At 44.3% G+C, this 23373-nt stretch overlaps 1 protein-coding gene across 1 annotated transcript; it reads left to right on the forward strand.

Annotated features, from left to right (window-relative positions):
• Positions 1–993: 993 nt before the first annotated feature.
• ehf (ets homologous factor) lies at positions 994–23001 on the forward strand. Its single transcript, XM_068046445.1, has 3 exons — positions 994–1088; positions 21225–21420; positions 22717–23001. Exons 1-3 carry the CDS (start codon positions 1085–1087, stop codon positions 22799–22801), a joined length of 285 nt encoding a protein of 94 aa, XP_067902546.1. The 5' UTR covers positions 994–1084; the 3' UTR covers positions 22802–23001.
• Positions 23002–23373: the final 372 nt, after the last annotated feature.

Below are 23373 nucleotides of genomic sequence, written 5' to 3' on the forward strand. Positions count from 1 at the left end.
GGGGGCGTGTTGGGTCTAGGGGGTGGTTGGGGTAGTGGGGCAGCCCTCCATTGGGCACAGGGTGCCCGATCATGAGGGCCCCCCCGGGACATTCGAGAGCTGCCTGGTTTTGTCAGGCAGCTTCCTTGGTCCTCGGCTGCCCGACCAGCCACGCATAAAATCTGCGTGGAGGCAGGCAAAGGCCCTTAAGTGATCATTAAGTGGCCATTTAAGAGCCGTGATTGGCCTGGGGCTGGCAGACCATTTTATGCCCCCACCGCCCTACGTAAAGTGGTGGTGGAGGTAGGAGCGGGTCAGGAAGACCTCCCAGAACCTCCCACTTCATTTTACCTGCCACCTGCCACCATGCCGCTCTTTGGGGTGGTGTAAAATTCAGCCCTACACTTCAGAAGTACTTCATTGGCTGTAAAGTGCCTTGAAATGTCCTGAGGTCATGAAAGGAGTTATATAAATGCATGTCATTCTTTCTTCCTTATAATTAAATAAAAGGATTGGATTATGAAGCCATTTTAAAAATTATTTCCTTAAATATATTTTCTAACTCATTAGACCTGCTGAGTATCTCCAGCATTTTCTGTTGGTATTTCTATTGTAAGATTGACTGTAATTGTGACCTTTATGATGTGTGTCTTCAGTCAGCCCCAGTTATAATCTCCCACTGCTCACTTCCATTATCTAATGTATCCCTTACGTTGGGTAAAATCATGGTATAATTGGGATAGTGAACATTTAGGGCAATAAACTTTTCAAATTATTGAAGTAGTTAATGGACTGCACCTTGGGATTTCTCTATAAATTTGCATTCCACAGAAACAGATATTAAATTACACCTCTGAGGTGTTATAATAGTATAACACAGAAGAGACTGTCTATCCAGTTCAATGGAATGTTTTCATGAAGTAATTTACATATAAACAGGTTACTCTGTGACCTCAAGAGGGGGTGTGTTTGTTATCATATATATATAAAAATGATCAAGTCAGTGATACGAAAAGTCAGGAACACAATTCTTATCTTGCTGTGAGACATTACTAGACTAGAGGTCTGTGTGGAGTTGCTGTCTATTCTGGATGTGTGTTCGATTATGAGTGAGTAGATTGTTTTTGTATATTGATTCTAGTAGAGGAATGTAACAAACTTTTAAATTGAAGAAGTTGCAAAGCAAATGCTGACTAGGCTCTTAGACGTGAAGCTAAACAGTGTGAGAGAATTGCACAGAAAAGAAATTCCTTCCTTTCCAAAGGTACCATCAGAATTTGGTTTGCTCATGATTCCTTGTTTGCTTTTTTAGCCAGCAAATTAACTCATTCAAAATAAGTGGATAAAAGCATGTATTAAAACAATGTAGAAAATAATGCCATTGAACAAATTATAGTCTAAAAATTGGATTGCATCAGGCTACTGGTGCAGAGTGGGCGCAGTGAATGATCCCAATTTGAAATGGGTAGAGCTGAGACACACGCAATATTGGGCCTCATTTCAGCCAACTGCTGGGCTCTCTTCGGAAGCTCGCTGGTGAAGAGGATTTCAATTTCCAGGTTGGGAGGGGTGGGGGCAGCGACCGGGAGGTAGGGGGCAATTGGGAGAGGGAGGCGATCAGGAGAGAGAAGGGATGATTGGGATGGGGAAGAGATTGGGGTGGGGGGGTTGGATGATGAAGAGAGATTGGGAAATGATTGGAAGAGCGAGGGGGTGAAATCACCAGATCAACCTTGAAAATATTTGTATATTTCACTATTATTTTAAAACAGGCTTGAACTGATTTATCTTAATAAGTTATCCCACTAAAATAGTGGACAGTGGAATACTGTGCAAATGGGTTAAGCATTGTCTGCCGCCATTGCCTACAATCGTTTCTGGCTTTAATATCTCTTCAGTAAAGAAAATCTATTTGGGGTACATAAATTAATCTGTTTAACTACATTTTGCAGCATCATGTTAGAATATTTTGGCTACTACAGCTATTCAACAGACCAAACTCGTTTCATCCCTTTGACCTCACCATTTCTTTATGGGCATTTGGAACTCTCCTGCCAAGAGAACCATGGAAGTAAGATCAATCTAGTCTTTTTTCATATTTAGATAGTAATCAGGTTCAGGCCTGATACACTCGGACTTTTGTGTTCCGTGTCAGTGCGCCATTTTCCCACACTCTCTTGGCCAGTCTGAATCAGACCCACCGGCCGTCCATGTCTCCGTTATAAAGACGTCTGCAAACGCGACATGAAATCGTGTGACATTGATCACAAGTCGTGGGAGTCAGTTGCCAGCATTCGCCAGAGCTGGCGGGCAGCCATAAAGACAGGGCTAAATTGTGGCGAGTCGAAGAGACTTAGTAGTTGGCAGGAAAAAAGACAGAGGCGCAAGGGGAGAGCCAACTGTGCAACAGCCCCAACAAACAAATTTCTCTGCAGCACCTGTGGAAGAGCCTGTTACTCCAGAATTGGCCTTTATAGCCACTCCAGGCGCTGCTTCACAAACCACTGACCACCTCCAGGCGCGTATCCATTGTCTCTCGAGATAAGGAGGCCCAAAAGAAAGAAGAAAGAAGAAATCAGGTTCAGATAGAGAGAGATACAGCACTGAAACAGACCCTTTGGCCCACCGAGTCTTAAGGCATCTTGACAAACACATGAATAGGATGAGAATAGAGGGATACAGTCCCTGGAAGTGCAGAAGGTTTTAGTTTAGGCAGGCATCAAGATCGGCGCAGGCTTGAAGCGCCTTGGGATGTTTTAGTACATTAAAAGTGTTATATAAATACAAGCTGTTGTTGTAAAATGATTTTTGTATTCCAGTGTAAATGATGATGGTTAAGAAAGTGCCAAAGTTGAATTTTGGTATATTTGCATATAAATGTTATGTGTTGACATAAGCTGTGATTTGCTTCAGTTTCTGATGTATCCTGGACCACAGGTGTTCCTGAGCAGTGGAGCAATTTGCAGGTTTGGGAATGGCTACAGTTCTGCTGTGATCAGTAAAAACTAGATGCAAACTCCATTCCCTTCGCTGAGTTCAATATTAATGGCAGTCAGCTTTGCAGCATGAGTCAGCAGCAGTTTATCAGCATAGCTGGGCATTATGGAGAGATCCTTCACAAGATTCTGCAGCAGATAAAAGACAGAGGTTAGAGCTATCATCTTTGTTTTACATGAAGTTCAACAGTTAGAAAAAACAAAATTGACAGTCATAACAAAGGACACGGCAAAAAGCTTCTTCTCGTGGTACTTTCAGTTAACTCACTGGGAAAATACACTGCCTGATGTGATGTTGTGAGCTATGCAGACCAGAAATATCACAGCTTTGATTCTTGGTCTATGCTACGTTGGCTGATCATAGCCATGGCAATGTTAGGGGAACTACAATTGACTTTAATGACCTCTGGAATGTCAGGAGGAAAATTAGCTCAGGTTCCTGATTCTGATCACTATATGGCGACCCTGCTGAAAAGTGTGTTTGTGTGGGTGTCAGGTGAGGACAGAAGTGAGTTCAGCTGTGATACACCACCCCGGCCCATCATGGTTGAGGAATCGGCTGAGCCTCACTACCTAGATTCACATAACTATACAGTAAATGGAAAAGTCCTGGGAAAATTGATGGACAGAGAGATTTGGGTGTTCAGGTCCATTGTTCCCTGAAGGTGGCAACGCAGGTCAATAGAGTGGTCAAGAAGGCATACGGCATGCTTTCCTTCATCGGACGGGGTATTGAGTACAAGAGTTGGCAGGTCATGTTACAGTTGTATAAGACTTTGGTTCGGCCACATTTGGAATACTGCGTGCAGTTCTGGTCGCCACATTACCAAAAGGATGTAGATGCTTTGGAAAGGGTACAGAGGAGGTTCACCAGGATGTTGCCTGGTATGGAGGGCGCTATCTATGAAGAGAGGTTGAGTAGATTAGGATTATTTTCATTAGAAAGACGGAGGTTGAGGGGGGACCTGATTGAGGTGTACAAAATCATGAGAGGTATAGACAGGGTGGATAGCAAGAAGCTTTTTCCCAGAGTGGGGGATTCAATTACTAGGGGTCACGAGTTCAAAGTGAGAGGGGAAAAGTTTAGGGGGGATATGCGTGGAAAGTTCTTTACGCAGAGGGTGGTGGGTGCCTGGAACGCATTGCCAGCGGAGGTGGTAGACGCGGGCACGATAGCGTCTTTTAAGATGTATCTAGACAGATACATGAATGGGCAGGAAGCAAAGAGATACAGACCCTTAGAAAATAGGCGACATGTTTAGATAGAGGATCTGGATCGGCGCAGGCTTGGAGGGCCGAAGGGCCTGTTCCTGTGCTGTAATTTTCTTTGTTCTTTGTTCTTTATTAGAAGAAAGGCCACCAAGTTGAAGCACTGAAAGATTGCTGTGCTAGCAATCTTTTAGCAGACTGGGGGAGAAAACTGGAGAAAAAGGATTCTTCCATTTTTGACCCAGTCACCTGGAAGGTTACCATAGGAAAACAATAGAACATATCAGGGAAAGCTGGAGATATACACAATGGCTCTGCTCACATCAATACAACAGAATTTTTCCCTCAACATCTGTCATTCAAATTTCACATTCAAAACATTTTTGTACCACACTGCCAATTTTCTTTTGGCCAATGCTTCTTGGTAACATTTACTGACTTCTGTGCTTATTGCAGTGTGAATGGGAATCATTCTTCAAGCCTTGTGTATTCCACTTCAGCAGCAAGGGCAAAAATATTTTCAGGACCTGTTGTCAATGCCATGTAATCTGCAGACAATGGGTTGAATTTTACTTGTAAGTTGCAGGTCCCGACATCAGGACCAGAAACAGGTGCGCCTTCTGTTTGAGGCAATGAGCAACCAGCTGATCACGATAAAGTGGCGGGTGGACAATTAAGAGTCAGGAGGCGCGGGGCCATTCAGTGAGAGGACGGAGGTGGGAGTGGAGGTGGTGAAGGCGGCATCGGATGGCATCGCAGAAGCTCCTGGCGCTGTATTTAAAGGGCTGCCAGCCCTGCATTCAATGCTGTCTGCTGTTCCAGAGCCCCTGTCTGACTACTGCCTGCTTTCCAGAGCCCCTGTCTGACTGCTGCCTGCTGTTCCAGAGCCCCTGCATTCAGTACTGCCAAGGATCTGATCGGAAGCCTGCAGGCAGAATGGCAGGATGAAGACCTCAGGTGGCCCCATAGTACAGTGATGCCTCCCTCCAGACTCTGCTCCAGGCTGCAAAGGAAAGGTGGGAGATCCTCTTCCCCAAGGATGGGAGGAGTGACCAGCCTGCCTGACCAAGCAAGCCTGGATGCAGATAGTGGAGCAGGTTAGTAGCCATGGGGTCACCCCAGGACCTGGATCCTCTGCTGGAAAAGGGTCAATGACCAGATCTGGTCTGCCAAGGTGTGTGCGCCATACACTTCCCACCCTTTGGGCCTAGTTTGTGTCAGAACGAGAGGGTGCATTTGGTGGAGAGGGAGTGACAACCCAGCCGTTGACAATTGTGTTAGGGAGTCAGAAATCTTGCCTGAGGCATGGCTGTATATCAGTGAGAGGTGGCCTTCTGTCAGTGCATTCCCCTGCATAGCGTGATGGAATCTGTGGTTGCAAAGCTTGTTTTTTTTCAGACCCTAACTGAGAGCGAAAATAGAATTGAAACAAAAATGGAACCTAAAAGCTGAAACAGGAGCTGGAAAAACAACTTCTGACTTCCAGGGAAACTGACACTGGTTAGAACCAGATAAAAGGAGACAGAGTCCTCCCCACTTCAGGCAGGAATGGAGCACCAGCAAACAGAATAAAGTGGAGACTGAATCCAGGAGCTGTTTCTGTTACTTAAAGTAGCCAATTAATCAGACCTGGCCTTCCAGTGCACAGGTTGTCACTGAAAGACTCAGATAAAGGGAAGACTAGTACATCCATGACATCAAGACTACCATGAGCAGAGCTGAGGTGGTTCTGGAGAAGTGCACCTTGTCGTGAAGACCGCACCGTGGAGTTCAGATTGAGAGGGAACTGCTGTTGGAAGAAGAACAATGGCTAAATTCTTGAAGAAAAGAACTGAAACTCTACCTGAGGAACTTCAGAGCTGTGAAGAACTGTGCAACTGTAATTGTTGCCATATATGCTGAGTGGACTGCCCAATAAAACAATGAGACACATCTCTGTTGTATCTGATAATTAAGGTGTAATTTGTAATATATATGTTGACTGTAATCTGTCTGTTGCTTCATATTTAATTTATGTTGGTTTTAGTTTGAGTGTTAAAGTAAAATTTACAGAAGTGAAATCTTGTCCTTTTGGTTTGGTTTCCTAAATTGGAGTCAGTTGGCGGATTCGATTCTTTTTGTTTGTTGGTGGTCTCCTTGGGGATCATAACAATAGTCCCTCGTCAGTTGCTGCATGCAGGAGGCATTTGCGTGCCCCCACCATAGGCTGCTGAACTACCACCAGCATAGATGCTGTGCCTGTCCCCACTGGTAGAATAACATTGCATCCCTTTGCATTCGCAGGAGAGGACAGCGCACAACAGAAAGGAACGGGCCAAAACTAGTGGTGATGTGCCTTATCTGCATGTTCTGAGCCCAATGTAAGAGAAGGAGATGGAACTGGCATGGCAGCAAGGCGGCCGCTCCATAGCAAATGGCGAGTCAGTAACATCCACCCAAGAGAGTGAGTGCAGATGTCCTGGGACACAAGGGTGTATGTGGCACAAACTAGCCATGGTGCCCATGTGTCCACCACTGGATACATGGAGCTCCACAGTACGGGTGGTTGGCAGGTCAGCAGGGAGGTACAAGTGTGCCTTGCAAGGGAGGAGGTGCGGCTGGGCTCCCGCATCTGGGGTTTCCTTTCAGGGTGCTCCTGGTGTGGCCAACAACTCATCAGCCCCTCTGCCAGTGATGCCAGCACCACCATCTTCCCCAATGATAGAGAAGGCTCCAGCATCTGTCAGGAGCCCCTCGGTATGCAGGGGTCCTCGAGGCATCTGGCAGCCAGAGGATGGCTGCCAATGTTATCTCATGCCATGGGACTTCAAGGCCAGTAGTCTGTCTCCACCTCAGCGGACAGCACAGGGGGAGCACCATGTGGGAGTACCTGCAAAAGATTTAAAAAGAAGACTTAGATGCATTTAGGGGTTCGCGGGTGAAGGTATATTCCAGACAAAAGGGGTTGGTTTGGGTGTGATGCAGAATAAAAATATGCGTTGTTCTCACTACGTCTCCTTCCTATTGTTGATGTCGATGGCGACTTAATGTAGATCCTGCCTCTCAAGGGGTTGGACATGAGTGCCCAAGGCGTGAATGCTCCATGCTTTGGCCTTGCCACTGTGCAATGTGCAACTGGGCATTGGGCACTGGAGTGCAGAAGGAAGAAGGCGACAACAGGGCTGCTTAAAGATAAGGCTTTATTGATGTAGGTCCAGAAGGTGGTAAGGGTCATAGGAAACAAGAATGTATAAGGTGTCTCGTGTCTCCCTTGCATATATCTCATGGCACCTTTCCTACTGTTCCTGCGGTCCTTCATCTTGCAATGCCAGGGCAGCATCCTCCTCTGCATCCTTGTCATTGGAGGAGGCATTGCACTCCACAATATCCTCAGTGCTCAACGCCTCCCTCCTCTGAAGCGCAGTGCACAGCAGACAACCACGATACACAAAACCTTCACAGAGGAGTACAGAAGAGCTCCGCCAGAGGCAATGGAATCTCATCTTGAGCAGACCAATGGCCTGCTCGAAGGTCACTGGCGTTGTCCCATGGCAGATGTTGTACCTCTCCTCTGCATTAATGCATGGGTTCCTCGCAGGTGTCAGTAGCCATGTTCTCAGTGGGTAGCCCTTGTTTCCAAGGATCAACCCCTGAAAGCGTGCTGGGGACAGAAATGTACTGGAACCTGGGACTGGTGAAGTATTTGGCATCGTGGCTGCTTCCCAGGTACCGTGCAAAAACCTGAAAGATCTATTTGCGGTGGTCACAGACCGGTTGAACATTGAGGGAGTGGAAGCCTCATGCACCTTTTCCCCCACTCCTGACAGCAATTCCCGATGCATGCCTTCCTCCACCCTCACTGCCAAGCGATGCTGCCGCTCTCAATGGGTTCCCAGTGAAGCCAACACTGAGCTCCCACTCGTTGTGCTACCTGCCTAGTTTCTGGAATGGTCTGAACTTCTCCAGCTCCCTCTCCAATGCAGTACTGTCTTTTGGATGAAATGATAGACAGGATAAAACATAGAACATGCATGTACACAAATCCCTTCATGGCTTCAGGATGTCCCAAAGCACTTCACGGCCATGAGGTGTAATCACTGTGTCTTATTGGCAAACAGAGCAGCACAGCAAAATCATCACAAATAGCAATTGAGATAAAGGACAAGCAAACTTGTTTTAGTTGAGCGATTAACATTGGCAGGACATCAGGAGTACCCTTGCTCTCCTTCAAATTGTGCCATAGGATATTTTTACATCCATTTGAACAGACAGACAGGATCTTATATTTATTGTATAAGATGACTGTCAGGAGGTGGCTCTCTGCAGTATTCTAATAAAGAGGTGGAGGAACATTGGAAGCTTCAGCTGAGCAACACCGTCACTGTCTTTCCCAGCCCTGTGGTGCATGTTAGCTACAGGTGTCCTCACAGTAGATGGCACAGCTCTACTGTTGACCCAGACCCTGTGAAGACAGCTTCCCATGTTTATTTCCAAATAATTATAACCAAACAGACTATGCCAGCTTTTGACATTGTTATGAAAGTGATTCTCTTTCTGTTCATTGTATTTTTTGAGGAATTCATAGACAAACTGAAGAAATGTTGGACTAGTTTTTTCCAACAGGGTCATCAAGAGGACACTGAAGGGACTTGTTTGACAACAACATATACTGGTTGTCACATGACTCAAGTTAAAAATAGAACAGAAACCCTGGTAATTGTGGAAGATGTGCTCAGAGAAGTGACAGGTCAGAAGGTGGACTTACTGTTTTTAGTTTCTCTTTTGATTTGTTTGGAGTTGGGAATGAACTGTTGAAAAGGGGTTGGAGTTTTAAAAAATAAAACTGAAGGACAGAACCCCAGCTCAACCCAGTCTGTTCCATCTCTTTAAAAAGCCTGCAAAAGAAGAAGAGAACTTCCAATACACAATGTATTCTGCAGTCACCTCCTCTCCTCAACTATATGTGTATCCCAAACTCACCTCTGCACTCATACAGGCCCAAAGCACCCTATCATCTTATAGTTTTTCTTCCTTCTCTCTATCCAGTTTCTCTTCTATGACTTGTCTCTTATTTCTTTGATCCTCTTCCCACCCAACCTTTAGCCATTCAGTTACCTTCCCGATTCTCACTGATATCTCCTCTTCTCCTTCAAATCTGCTGTAATCAGCTTCCTCCTCAGAACTCCCACTCTCAATTCCTCTGTCCATCCCAATTACTATCTTATTTCCAACATCTTCTTCCTCTCTAAAGTCTTTGAATGTGTCATTGTCTCCCAGTTTGGTGTTTGCCTCTAACATAAGTCTATTGGAATCACTTCAGTGGGATTCCTGCCCATCCTTGGCACTGATATAAACCTCACTAAAGTCACCACAATAATCTTTACGACTACAATACCTTATCCCTCTTTTTTCTCCTTCATTTATTAATGATCTTTCACATTATCGACCATGTCAGCCTTCTCAATAGTTTACCTTCATGGGACTACCCTTGTATAACACCATTCCTACTTTCCCAAAGCACTCAGCACATTTCCAACAGTGGTTTCTTCTTCCTGCCCTTGCCCCTGTCATTGCTGCTGTACCTCAAGATTACACCTCAAGCCTTTACTTTCCTCATTTACATGTTGTCCATTAGTGATGTTAATTGTAGATGTGGGGTTGGTTTCCAAAGGAATGCTGATGACATCCAGCCCTATATTTTAGTCATTATTGTTTCTGTATTGTTCAATTGTTTTTCCAACATCAAGTCACAAATAAGTCTGAACCTTCTCCAATTAAAAATGGGGAAAGCTGATAACAAGTTAAGAACTATGTACCCTTGTTATACGGTTAATTGACACACCATTTGATGTTAAGCTGATCTTCAAATTCCTTAGCAAGGATATTTATTTTCACCTCAAAGTATTGCCCTCTCTACCCTTATCTCACCACCACCATTGATGATATCCTAATGCATAATTTTCTTAGCCCCAGACTCAATTTCTCCAATGCCCTTCTTCCAGTCTCCTGAGCTTGCATTCCTCCTCAATTCCTGACAACATCTGTTCTGTCTGGCTGCCTTTCTAATACTGAGGTGCAGTTAAATCAGAATATTGTTCCCATTGAACATTGGGGATAACAAAGCCATTATATTTGCCTCATGCTTAAAATGCGTACCCTCATCATTGACTTCATCTCCCTTCCCAATGGGCTGTCCCCAGTCTCTGCATAACCTCTGTGTCCTGTATAACCCAGAGCTGAACCTCAAACTCTAGCAAAACTTAAGACTGCTTATTTACATCTCTGCAACAGCAGAGCTGAAACCTTTCATCATCTCTAGATTTGATTTCTCAAATACCTGTCCTTCATGATTCACTCACCTGCGACTTCCCTCGTGTGATTCCAATCATACTTGTCACAATGCAGCCAGTGCATTTCCAGCAATGGTTTCTACTCCCAGCTTGCATGGTCATCTGTGGGGAACCAATCTTCATCTGCCTCTTGAGGAAAACACTACATAAACTCTAACTCATCTAAAGCTCTTCTAGCCGAAACCTGTTCAACACTGTCATGCTAGAACCCCACCTGCCAAGAATGAGGCACATTAATTTTGTCACGAACATTGTGTTTAAACTGTTACTGGAGCGAGGAAATGACTTGTTAATCAGATCAACCGTGGCTGGAAAAGACATTTGCATATTAACAGACAGTGCTTGTGTTGACAAAGGACCATTCCCTGACACATTCAACCCACAATGGATGTTGATCACAGTGAGGAGGTAGGGAAGTGCATTCCAGGGCCTGCTGGGGTGATGCAATCCACAGGGTCCAGGACTGGTTGGACCAGCTGGTCAAATGACTAACTAGCTGTTCCAGGGGTCTTTTGAACTAGCTACAGAGAGTTTGAACTCAGAAAGACTGTCTGCTCCTGGACTGAGAAGATCTCTCCTGTCTGCTCCCATCTCTTTCTCACAAGCCTCTGAATCAACTGAAGACACATGAACTCCAAGGGAGAAAAGTCTCCTACAGCGAACGAGGTTTAAGAAGAATACTGGGCCACAACGAAAAGCACGATCCACCTACAATCAACAACTCTACAGTGAGCTCGAAGATCAGTAACAAAAAACCCTCTTCAGATATTACCTCAAATTTTTCCACTTTATTTTCCTTCTGCTCTTTTCTGTCTCTATTTGCATGTGTGTATCGCGTATGCATGCTAGCATGGGCATGTAAAGTATCCGTAGGTGTCAATCAAAGTAGAGTTTAAGTTCAAGTTTAATAAATTTCAACTTTTCTTCTTTAAACCTAAGGAAACCTGTTTGTGCCGGTTTCTTTGTTTTATAATTGGAAAGCGGTGAACAAGGATTCACCAAGGGGGAGCTAAAAACACAGTGTGTTTAAAATTAAACCCTGTTATGGTAAGCCCAGGTGAAGGCTGAGAGGGAACCCTAGACACCTTCCTCAAATGGCCATAACATACACAAAATCCTGTTTGCTGATCAATCTAATCCTTGCTGACCTACAATGGCTCCCTATTCCTCAATGAATCAATTTCAAGGTTCTCATCCTTATATATAATCCCTTTTTGGACCTCCTCCGTCCTTATGTTCAAACAGAGCCCTTTATTCCCCACTTCTGGCCTTCTGTGTATCCTGCTTCCTCAGTCGGTGGAAGAGCTGTCAGCATTTTGTGACCTTATTCTTTGGAATTCCCTCACTACAACCTGCAACCTGGCTTCCTGTCCTCTGCCTTTAAATGCCTTTTCAAAACCTACCCATTTGACTTTATCTCTGGTCACCTCTTCTAACTTATAGCATTTATACATTGTGTTAGTTCTTTTCCTTTGTATAACACCGTAGGATATTTTCCTATGTTAAAGGCACTATATCAAAATTAATTTGTTGTTGAAGCAAATTCTGAGAGTGATATTTTATGAATGAGGATCCCTTTTGGGAACTAATGGTTTCTGGCTAATTGATCACAACATCAAAGAACCTAATTCCTAAGATGCTTTAATACCTGTAACTGAAACATAATAAAGTCATGTTTAGATAGAGGGCCAATTCTAATTGCAATCATATAGACTAGCTCCCACTGAACTGAACAGGTTGGTGCCGAGTTGACATCTTATAGAATATAGAATGGTCACTGCATATAAAGGAGGCCATTCAGCCTGTCATGTCTGTGCTGGCTCTCTGCAAGAGCAACTCAGATAGTCTCACTCCCCAGCCTTTTCCCTGTAGCTCTACAAATTTTTTTCTCTTCAGATAAATATCTAATTTCCTTTTGAAAGCCACAATTGAACCTGCCTCCACCATACTCTCAGGCGGTGCATTCCAGACCTTAACCACTCACTTGTAAAAATGTTTTCCCCATGTCGCCTCTGATTATTTTTCCATTCACCTTAAATTGGTGCGCTCTGGTGCTTGAACATTCCACCAATCGGAACAGTTTCTCCTTATCTGCTGTACTCAGACCCCTTATGATTTTGAACACCTCCATCAAATCTCCTCTCAACCTCCCCTTCTCCAAGGAGAATAGGCCCAACTTCAACAATCCATTCATGTAACAAAGTCCCTCATCCTTGGAACCATTCTCATAAAATCTTTTCTGCACCCTCTCTAATGTCTTCTCATCCTTCTTAAATTGTGATGCCCAGAATTGGACACAATACTCCAATTGAGGCAGAACCAGTGTGTTATAAAGGTTCATCATAACTTCCTTGCTTTAGTACTTTATGCTTCTATTTATAAAGCCCAGCATCCTGTATGTCTTACTAACCATTTTCTCAACCTGCCCTGCCACCTTCAATGATTTGTGCTGCAGGTCCCTTTGCTCCTGCACCCCCTTTAGAATTGTATTCTTTATTTTATAATGCCTCTCCTCATTCTTCCCACCAAAATGTATCACTTCACACTTCTCTGCATTAAATTTCATCGCCACGTGTTCTCCCATTTTCCCAGCCTGTCTATGGTTTCTTGAAGTCCATCACTATCCTTCTCACAGTTCACAATACTTGCAAGTTTTGTGTCATTCCAAATTTTGAAATTATGTCCTGCACACCCAAAACGATGTCATGAATATAGATAAAGAAATGCTGTGGTCCTAATACCGATGCCTGGGGACACCACTGTATGGGTGGAATTTTGTGCTCTTCCCAGCAGCGGGTTTGGAGGTGGGTAGCGCATAAAATCAGGTGGGATGGGGACCCTGCCACCATCCCGCCTCTGCTGAAATTTAGTCCAAGGTGGGACAGCCTGTGAACGGCCTTCTCCCCCCGCTGCTAATTGAGGCCCTTAACTGGCTAATTAACCCCAATCAAGGGCCTTTTCCCGACACAGCTGCAATTACCCATGTGGCGGGCGGCCCTGTTGCCCCACAGGAAGCACAGCACAAAAAACTGTGCAGGCTGCTTCCTGGCTTTGGGGTGGTGGGGGAGAGGGTCGCTTGTTCAAAGGCGCTTAGGGCCACTTCCCTGTCATTGCTGCCAAACCCCATCCCCCGTGACCCCACCATGTGACACCCCTCCTGCCCAACCTACCTAAACTCTGCTTTCAGCGCTGCTCCTCAGTGTCTGGTCGCTGCAGCTACAGCAGCAGCCTCCACCTCCATGGTGGCGCTGCAGCTGCCGGCCTCTGATTGGCTGGCAGCTCTGCAAGACCGAGACTTCCGGCAACAGGGTCCTAAATCCTATGGAAAGCCCACCGCTGTCCAGTTAAGTGACTGATTGGCATTAGGTTCGACAGGCTTTCTGGAAAACAGGCATCGCGGAGATCTCGGCGTCGGTTTCCCTGACGTCAAAACCCCTGCCGCCAGCATAAAATTCCCCCCATATTTTCTTCCAGTCTGAAAAAAATATTCACTGCTACTCTCTGTTTCCTGTCACTCAGCCAACTTTGTATCTATGCGGCCACTGTCCCTTTTATTCCATGGGCTTCAACTTTTCTGACAAGCCTGTTCTGTGGCACTTTATCAAACACCTTTTGGATGTCTGTATACACAGCATATCAAGAGCACTACCCTCATCAAACTCCCCGCTACCTCATCAGAAATCTCAAACAAATTAGTTAAACACAATTTGCCCTTAACAAATCTGTGTTGGCTTTCCTTAATTAATCCACATTTGTCCAAGTGACTGTTAATTTTGTCTCGGATTATCATTCTAAAAGCTTTCCCACCACCGAGGTTAAGCTGACTGGTCTGTAGTTGCTGGGCTTATACATAAACCCTTTTAACCCTTTTATTCTTTACAACACTCTACCCTTTCTAGATGACTTTATCTGAGGGAATAAAAACAGAAAATTCTAGAAATACTCAGCAGGTCTGGCAGCATCTGTGGCGAAAGAAACAGTGTTATCATTTTCACCAGAACTGGGAAAAGTTAGAAATATAGTAGATTTAAAGCAGGTAAAAGAGAGCAGCATCTGCAGTATTTTATTTTTGTATGAGGAAAACCTGCTTAACAAGTTAGGCTACCACTCCCTCAAGGTTACTTAAAAATAATTCCAGGAATTGTTGCTGAGAGGCATTTGTTATGTTAATTACAATTGCTGGGCTGTAATTATTAAACAGTTTGATAGTTTACTGAGGTGATGATGTCCTCATAATTACATGGTCCCTGAACAATTGTACTTTGCTGCTAAAAGCAAACAAGATCCTTGCTCACACAAAAGCCCACTTCTTACTAACATACAGACAACTACACACTACTGTGATGAAATGTATCCAAAACACAAAAGAACTCAGACCAATTTAACTCTTTCCAGGGCATAGAAGCTTTTATATTCTGTCCGCTTATAAAACATTACTTTATGTTTTTTCTGTTTATCCCTCTACATTATGGGTTTCCAAAAGGGCCCACAGCTTCTCAGTGTGTTTATAAGGGAATCCTTAGGTTTCAGGAGATCATCAGATTTCAGTCCATCAGGGGCTGAACAGACAACATGAGCATAAATGTCCTGAGAATTGTGTATTCTTTATTTTTTCTGCATCCATTGACTTATTAGCCTATTCTTTCTCTTGCTGTTAACTAATAAAATATTTTTCCTTCAGTAATGGCATTTTTTTTCCTTTGGATATCTGGCACTGTCTTTTGGGAGGAAATGGTATATGCCAATGTTGGCTGTGGGAATGTGCCAATTGTTGAGGGGATTCATGAGACTGTGTCAATATTTGAGTCAACCCTGGGAGCATTCGAATATTTGCAAGAGGCCCCTGGTAGAATGTCAATATCTGAGGGAGCCACCAGGTGTTTGCTAAGAGCTACATTGAACTGTGGCAGTGTTTCAATATTTCAGAGGATCCCAGAGAGCATCCCATTGTTGCAAAGGGGTTTTATGTGCCAGTATTTGCAGGAGTTCTCCACAGAAAAAATAATTGAAACCCATTGATGTGTAGGTTACTTTTGGAGTGATGGCTATTAGAATGCTAAGACAAGCATCTTTCACCTTGAGATTTCTATGAATAGATCAATTTTCACGAGTTACAAAGATACACTTCAAGGCATAATGAGAGCCAGAACCATTGCCAGGGTCAGATTTTATGCCAACCAAAATCTTAATGGTGCCCATTTACCTCCTCTCTCCTCACTATCCAATCCCCAAACACTCCTTTCAGGTGAAGCAGTGATTTACTTGTACTTCTTTCAATTTAGTATACTGTATTCACTGCTCACAATGTGGTCTCCTCTACACTGGGGAGACCAAACGCAGATTGGGTGACTGCTTTACAGAACATCGCTGCTCAGTCCGAAAGCATGACACCAAGCTTCCGGTTGCTTGCCATTTCAACACCCTTTGCTCTCATGCTCACATCTCTGTCCTGGGCTTGCTGCAGTGTTCCAGTGAACATCAACGCAAGCTCGAGGAACAGCATCTCATTTACTGATTAGGCACGCTACAGCCTGCCGGACTGAACATTGAGTTCAATAATTTCAGAGCATGATGGGCCCCCCTTTTTATTTTTAGTTAATTTTTCTTTTTTTTCTTTTTTATTATTTATTATTTTTTATCTGTTAATTTTATTTTAGTTTGTTTCATCATTCATTTTTTTACCATGTGCCTACCCACTGCTTTTTTCATGTTTGAGCTTGGGCCAGGGCAGTTTATTTTTCTGTCAATTGACACCCTCTTGGCACTAATGCTTTGTCTTTCAGCACACCATTACCATCCAATTGGCTTTGCTCCATGACTTTCTGGTAAGTTATTCTCTGTGACCCTCTGTCCTATCAAAACCTTGCCTTTTGTTATCTCTTGCCCCACCCCTGCTTTATTTGCTTAAATCCTATTACATTTCTAACATTTGCCAGTTCTGACGTTAACTCTGCTTCTCTGTCCACAGATGCTGCCAGACCTGCTGAGTATTTCCAGAATTTCTTGTTTTTAATATAAAACCTTAATGGTGGTAATCAGTGTTTGAAACCTATTGTCCACTTCTCCATGCAATAGACTGAAAATCAGTGTCATTATTTCATTGACTGAAATTGTGCACATTATGATGAGTTTTAAAAAGAATGCATACAAAACATTTGCAGCACAGAAACAAGGCCCAACATGTCAATGTGGGTGTTTATGCTACACAAGAGCCTCCTCTCACTCTATTTACTTCATCTCACCCTATCAACATATCCTTCTATTTCTTCGTCCCTCGTGTGTTTATCTAGTTTCCCCTTAAATGTATTTATGCCAATTGCTTCGTGGTAATGAGTTCCACATTCTCACCACTCTCTGAGTACAGTGTCTCCTGAATCCCCTATTGGATTTATTTATGACTGTCTTATATTTATGGCCCCTAGTTTTGGATTCCCCACAAGAGGAAAGATTTTTTCTATGTCTACCCTATCAAAGCCTTTCATAATTTTAAACACTAAAGGACAATAATCTTCAACCTGTGTGATCTGTTTCCTGTCTACATCAAAGGTCAGGAGAAAAATCTGCAGACAGCTGACATGCTGATGCATTCCACCAGACTATCCCAACCTTCTGTTTCCTTCCACACAACAACTGACCTACTGCTTCCTGCCTGTTTGAATCTGAAACCACCTGCTGAGCAACCAACATATTTATTTTTAGATACAGCACTGAAACAGGCCCGTCAGCCCACTGAGTCTGTGCCGACCAACCAACCACCCATATTCCCTACCACCTACCTACACTAGGGGCAATTTACAACAGCCAATTTACCTATCACCTGCAAGTCTTTGGCTGTGGGAGGAAACCGGAGCACCCGGCAAAAACCCACACGGTCACGTAGAACTTGCAAACTCCGCACAGGCAGTACCTAGAATCAAACCTGGGTCCCTGGAGCTGTGAGGTTGTGGTGCTAACCACTGCGCCACTGTGCCGCATAGAATCATGAATATCCAGATACCATAGAAGTACCTGTGGTCTATGAGTCTGCTTGGAATAGAAAAAAAAAGATAGGACACAGTAATGAAATTCAGGGTAAAACAGGCTTTTCAATCATGTTTCTTTTTTTCTCATCCTTTATGTCATGGTTTCACTTGTAATAATTTTTTATAAATTGTAAATTTCATTTGTGCACGTCGGCCTGTTACTTCTACTATTTCTATGTATATCATCACACTATCAGAATGCTTCCAGTACATGAATTCTGCAGTTAATGAATCTTGAGGGAATCTGACTGATTGTGGGTGTTAGGGTGTGGTGGATGTCAGGGGGTGTGAATGCTGAAGCTGCTGTACTTTGTATCCCTAAGTGTATATCTGTGGCTATTTCATCTGGTATAAAATGTGCACAAGTCTGTATTTCACACAGATAATACATGAGGTATGCTGTGAAATACAGAGGTTTCAAATGCAGAACCAGCAGAGAATATAGGCTGAATTTGCATAGTTGGTCATCTGAGTGAGCTGAAGTGTGAAGAGGCAATTCTACAAGTGCGCTGTTCAGTACGGTTGCTGCTAGATCAGGTTGTGTTGTGACATTTGAAAGAAATGGAGGAGCAGGTAGGACAATGAAGTAATGACACTAACAGAGAAATAAAGGCCTGAATTTTACACCCCCCAAACGAGCAGGCTGTTGGCAGGTGGAGGCGGGTGTAAAATGGAGTGGGAAGCTGGGAGTGCCCTTCCTGACCCCTTCCCGCCCCCATTGCAAATTTACGGGGGGCGGTGGAGGCAAGAAATGGCCCACTGCCCCAGGCCAATCAGGGCCATTAAGTGCCACTGAAGGGCCTTCACCCCCCCCCTCACCCCCCGCCGCGGGTATTTTACACTTGGCTGGTGGGTGGCTGAGGTCTCTAAAAAAGCCTGCCCGGTGAAACCAGATGGCCTTCTTGAGAGCTGAGGGGGCCCTCCTGATTGGGCACTGTATGCCCCACAGAGGGCTGCCATCAACGCACAACACTCCCCCTAACCGCTCCCCCTTGCCTCGCCAGGGCCTGACCAATTTCCCCGGCGAGGCTCTAAAAACTCATCTTCATTCCAAGGCCATCCTTCATCTTCGTTCTGATGGCTGGGTGCAGTCCCAGCAGTGGCCACCACTCCCGGTGGTGCTGCTGGGACTAAGAGCTGCCGGACGATTGATTGGCCGGCTGCTCCAATAGGCAGGACTTCCTGCCTCAAGGAGGTGGAAGTCTTGCCCAAGACTAATTAAGGGCTTGGGAAGTGTAAAATACGGTCTGGATCCCCAGACCCGGTGGAAGCGGGCTCACCACTGACTTTTCGGCCGCTCCCACTAACAAAAAATTTCCAGCCAATGACTGCCAAAGGGTGATTGGAGAGAGAGAAGGACAAGGAGGGAGTAGTGTGCAAGTATGCCAGTGGCACATACATTGCTGGGTGGTCCCACACTTATCATTGATGAATCTGTATGTTGGAGTCATGCTGATGTAAGGAAATGGTTAATTCTCATCTATCACCTTTTACTTGCTAAGTGAATTTCTACTAGAAGGCTGGAAAAGTCAGTTTTGTTTACCCGACAGAGACTTTAGCTTATAAGAGTTTGGCTGCAAACTTTCTTTGTCTGAGCCTCATTGGTATCTCAGCTGTCCTCCTGGGAATTATTTTCTTGGTTGGATTTGTCCTGCTTTTTGTGCACAGGACATACCTGGGAAATTTTCCACATTGCCGGGTAGATGCCAGTGTTGTAGCTGTACTTAAACAGTTTGACTACGGGCGCGGCTAGTTCTGGAGCACATGCCTTCAGTACTACTGCCTTTGCAGTGTCCAGTGCCTTCAGCCATTTGTTGATATCTCATGGAGTGAATAGGATTGGCTGAAGACTGGCATCTGTGATGCTGGGGACTTCAGGAGGAGGCCGAAATGGATCATCCAGTCGGCACTTATGGTTGAAGATGGATGCAAATGCTTCAGCCTTATCTTTTGCACTGATGTTCTGGGCTCCCCCATTATTGAGGGTGGGGATATTTGTGGAGCCTCCTCCTCCTGTCAGTTGTTTAATTGTCCACCACCATTCACGACTGGATGTGGCAGGGCTGCAGATCTTAGATCTGATCCGGTGGTGTGGGATCGCTTAGCCCTATCTATCACATGCTGCTTCTGCTGTTTGATATGCAAGTAGTCTTGGGTCGTAGCTTCACTGGGCTGACACCTCATTTTGAGGTATGCCTGGTGCTGCTCCTGGCATGCCCTCCCACACTCTTCATCGAATGAGGTTTGGCCCCCAGTTTGATGGTAATGGTAGAGTGGGGGATATGCCAGGCCATGAGGTTACAGATTGTAGTTGAATACAATTCTGCTGCTACAGATGGCCCACAGCACCTCATGAATGCTCAGAGATGCAGTGGTTTTTGTCGAGGTTCATCCCAAGCAGCTCTGTAACACAGGAGTCTGTGCTCTACGGGCTGTTCCCAGGGACGCACACCGAGACAAACATCAACTGCTGCTGGAGGACTATTAAATCGGTGAAAGACGCCCTTTGGTCTGCCCGAAACTTGCTGGTCTTCCAGCGCAAAGAGTTGTCCACCACCGAATGTTGCAGGCTGGCACAATCCAAGGTCCAGGACTATGTGCTGAGGGACGCAATAAAGCTTGGGGCAGCCGCAGCAAAGGCTCAATGGGGAAAGACCACAGTGTAAGGTCCCCCCACCAAGCTGAACTGAGGGGCTGGATCCATGGGAAACCCCTCGAACTGTATCGGGAAAATTTTGTGTGCTGTAAATGTAAAAATGTATATGGCATGACAATGAAATGGAAGGGTTGTGAGGCAACTCATGATTGTATTGAAGGAAACTGATCATCTTTGCACTGTTTGTATTTTTTGACTTGATGCTGTTTTAAACTGTTTGGAAATGTAATTTTTACAGATTTTTATGAATAAAGTATATTTTGGAAATAAAAAAAAAATGAATGCTCAGTTTTGAATTGCTAGATCTGTTCAAAATCTATCCCTTCCTAACAGTACTGTGAGTGTGCCTACACCCCAAGGACTGCAGCAGTTGAAGAAGGCAGCTCACCACCACCTTCTCATGGGCAATTAGGGATGGGCAACCAATGCTGGCCTGGCCAGCGACGTCCACATCCCACAAATGAATAAAAAGAAACGTGCAGAAGTTAGATCAGTCAAAAGAACTGCTATATTACTGAATTTGTATTGTTTTATTGCTGCAGGATATGCCACAATGCAGTTCCCTTATCTGTGTAATTTATTTGAACAGTAATTCCAAGCCAGGAGTTGTGTTTTGTGGCTTCATATGTAATATTTGCAATTGGATCTGCAAATCAAGATTTGTTTTAACATTATATATAAGATGACATCAATCTGGATGGTGAACAACCAGTCTCCTTGCTGAACACTCATCCGTTGAAGCGATGGGAGAATCCATCAGTAAAGCCACATATTTTGAATATAATGAGTTAGAGGTTATTGCCAATCTAATCACATTTAAATAGTAAAATATTCCACAAAACTCAAACTGAGATTGGTTCATGTAGGTCGTTAGCTTCAGAGCACAGTGGAACTAACATTTAAGCATGAAACTGACTTTGCTGTTGGCTAACCTGTTACCTAAATTGGATGTAGAAGAGAGAATATTTGTATTTTCCAAGACATAATAAGATTTCCTGATAAACAAGATTCTTATTTCTGCTTTCTCCCGAAGGTTTTCAAAGTCAGTATCTTTGGGAATTTGTTCGTGATATTCTGCTGTCTCCTGAAGAAAGCAATGGCGTTTTGAAGTGGGAAGACAGAAATGAAGGAATTTTCAAAGTTGTAAAGTCTGATTCTCTGGCAAAACTGTGGGGTCAAAGAAAAAATAATGAACGTATGACCTATCAGAAACTTAGCAGAGCACTGAGGTAACAATGTGCTTCTCCAACAAGTAGCAAAGCATGTTTAGTTGCACTTCAAAACAAAAAAGAACAGAAATTGTCTCTTTGGTTTGGTTGCTAGTATTCTTGCCTCAGAGTCAGAACGTTGTGAGTAGGTGTATTTTAATTTTGATCAGGAGGGTTTTTTGAGGACAATTTCTGTTCGCATTGTTAGAGATTTTCCTGCACAAATCACACCTGAATTAACTTTTAAAAATCTTTCTTTGGTCTCCTTATCTTGAGATACAATGGGTAAGTGCCTGGAGGTGTTCAGTGGTGTGTGGAGCAGTGCCTGGAGTGGCTATAAAGGCCAATTCTAGAGTGACAGGCACTTCCACAGGTGCTGCAGAAAAATTTGTTTGTCGGGGCTGTTACGCAGTTGGCTCTCCCCTTGCGCCTCTGTCTTTTTTCCTGCCAACTGCTAAGTCTCTTCGACTCGCCACTCTTTAGCTCCGCTTTTATGGCTGCCCGCCAGCTCTGGCTTTAAAAATGGTAACATGTTAAAAAGAGGACACTAAAACTTATCTCCTGAAACTATTTATTGGTGCAGTAGAACTAGGACCGAACCATGTTCTCTAGCCCTAAAGCACTTCACCTTGATGAATAGATATACACAATAAACTTACATTTGGTTGGCAAGCTGGTAGGAAGTTCCCTACCAGGATTAATGAACATCAGCATGAGAGTGAACTCTAATCATTTTAGAAGGCCAGAGACTGGGTACAGAATGACATAGGCTGAGAACAGGCTGCCTGTGCATACTCTTAGTGGTTGTGGATGGTACATGGTGCAGAGACTGAACAAGGGAAGGGGAACCTAAATCAATACATTGCAAAAGTAAAGACAAATACCTGAAATTTTCTCGGAGCTACCTTTGCTTCACCATCATAATGATGAAAGTGTGGTGAGAAACCTGTCTACATGTGGTTTTTACCACAATTTTGATACAGTAATAGCAGCCCAGCAGCAGAAAATCTGTGTTAAGTTGCTGTAGGCCCAAAGGAATCTCACCATTAGAGAGATACAGTTGGTACTATATAGCTTGAGGGGTACCACTCCTCAAGTGTGGGGCAAGACAAGGATGCAGATCTCCATGAACCCACGCTATTGCCACCTTTCTGCACTATATGCTAGCTGTCTAGTCAACTGAGCTAACCAACCTCCCCTCTGTTAAGTGCTGGTGGCTAAATAATGTCAATAATACTTGATTAGCACATTCAGAGAGGGAAATAAATATTACAGTGGTCCAGAAGTCGCATCACATCATTTTATTTTGCTTTTCAGACATTATTACAAAACTGGGATTCTGGAACCAGTGGATGGACGGTTAATGTACATGTTTGGAAAGACTACGCATGGCTGGAGATAAAAGCCTTTATTTACCAGTCAACTATATCCTTGATTGATTGAAGATTATGGACTGTGTTAGCAAGAGCTGGCACCATCTTTAGACGATTCCCAGTCAGCGGTCAGCTCAACTAAGCAATGTGATTATTTTTCTATTCAAAACTAAATCTTAGCCTTCAGCTTGTTTGATTTTTTTGGTGAAAAATGCAGCACAATAAAGCCAAAATATTCACCAAACTTGTAATAAATGGGACTTCAACTGTGTTGTTTTATGTTGCAATTAACACGTGTGGGTTGCTTGCCAGCTCCCGGTGTGGGGGTCCCTTGTTCAAAGGCACTTACTGTCTGATTGAGAGACCCAGCATCGGGAAGGAGGGGGGCCCACTGAGAGCTACCTCACTGCCCTTACTGCCGACACCCCCACACACCCTCCCCCGCGACACCCAACCCTCAAAATCCCTCCCGCCATGATTCACCTGTGTCCCGGGTCCCTCGAAGATCCTAGGCCTCGGGTGGGTGCATTACAGGCAGCAGTCACCGCCTCTGCAGTGGCACTGCTCAGTGAAAAAGCTGCTGGCCTCTGATTGACTGGCA

Source organism: Heterodontus francisci, chromosome 14 (genome assembly GCF_036365525.1).
Source record: "Heterodontus francisci isolate sHetFra1 chromosome 14, sHetFra1.hap1, whole genome shotgun sequence".
Taxonomy (NCBI): domain Eukaryota; kingdom Metazoa; phylum Chordata; class Chondrichthyes; order Heterodontiformes; family Heterodontidae; genus Heterodontus; species Heterodontus francisci.

Bases quoted from the DNA above. Each gene is read 5' to 3' on its own strand.
- ehf (XM_068046445.1), top strand. The intron at 21,421-22,716 runs GTAACAATGTGC...TTTGCTTTTCAG, and splicing joins AAACTTAGCAGAGCACTGAG to ACATTATTACAAAACTGGGA.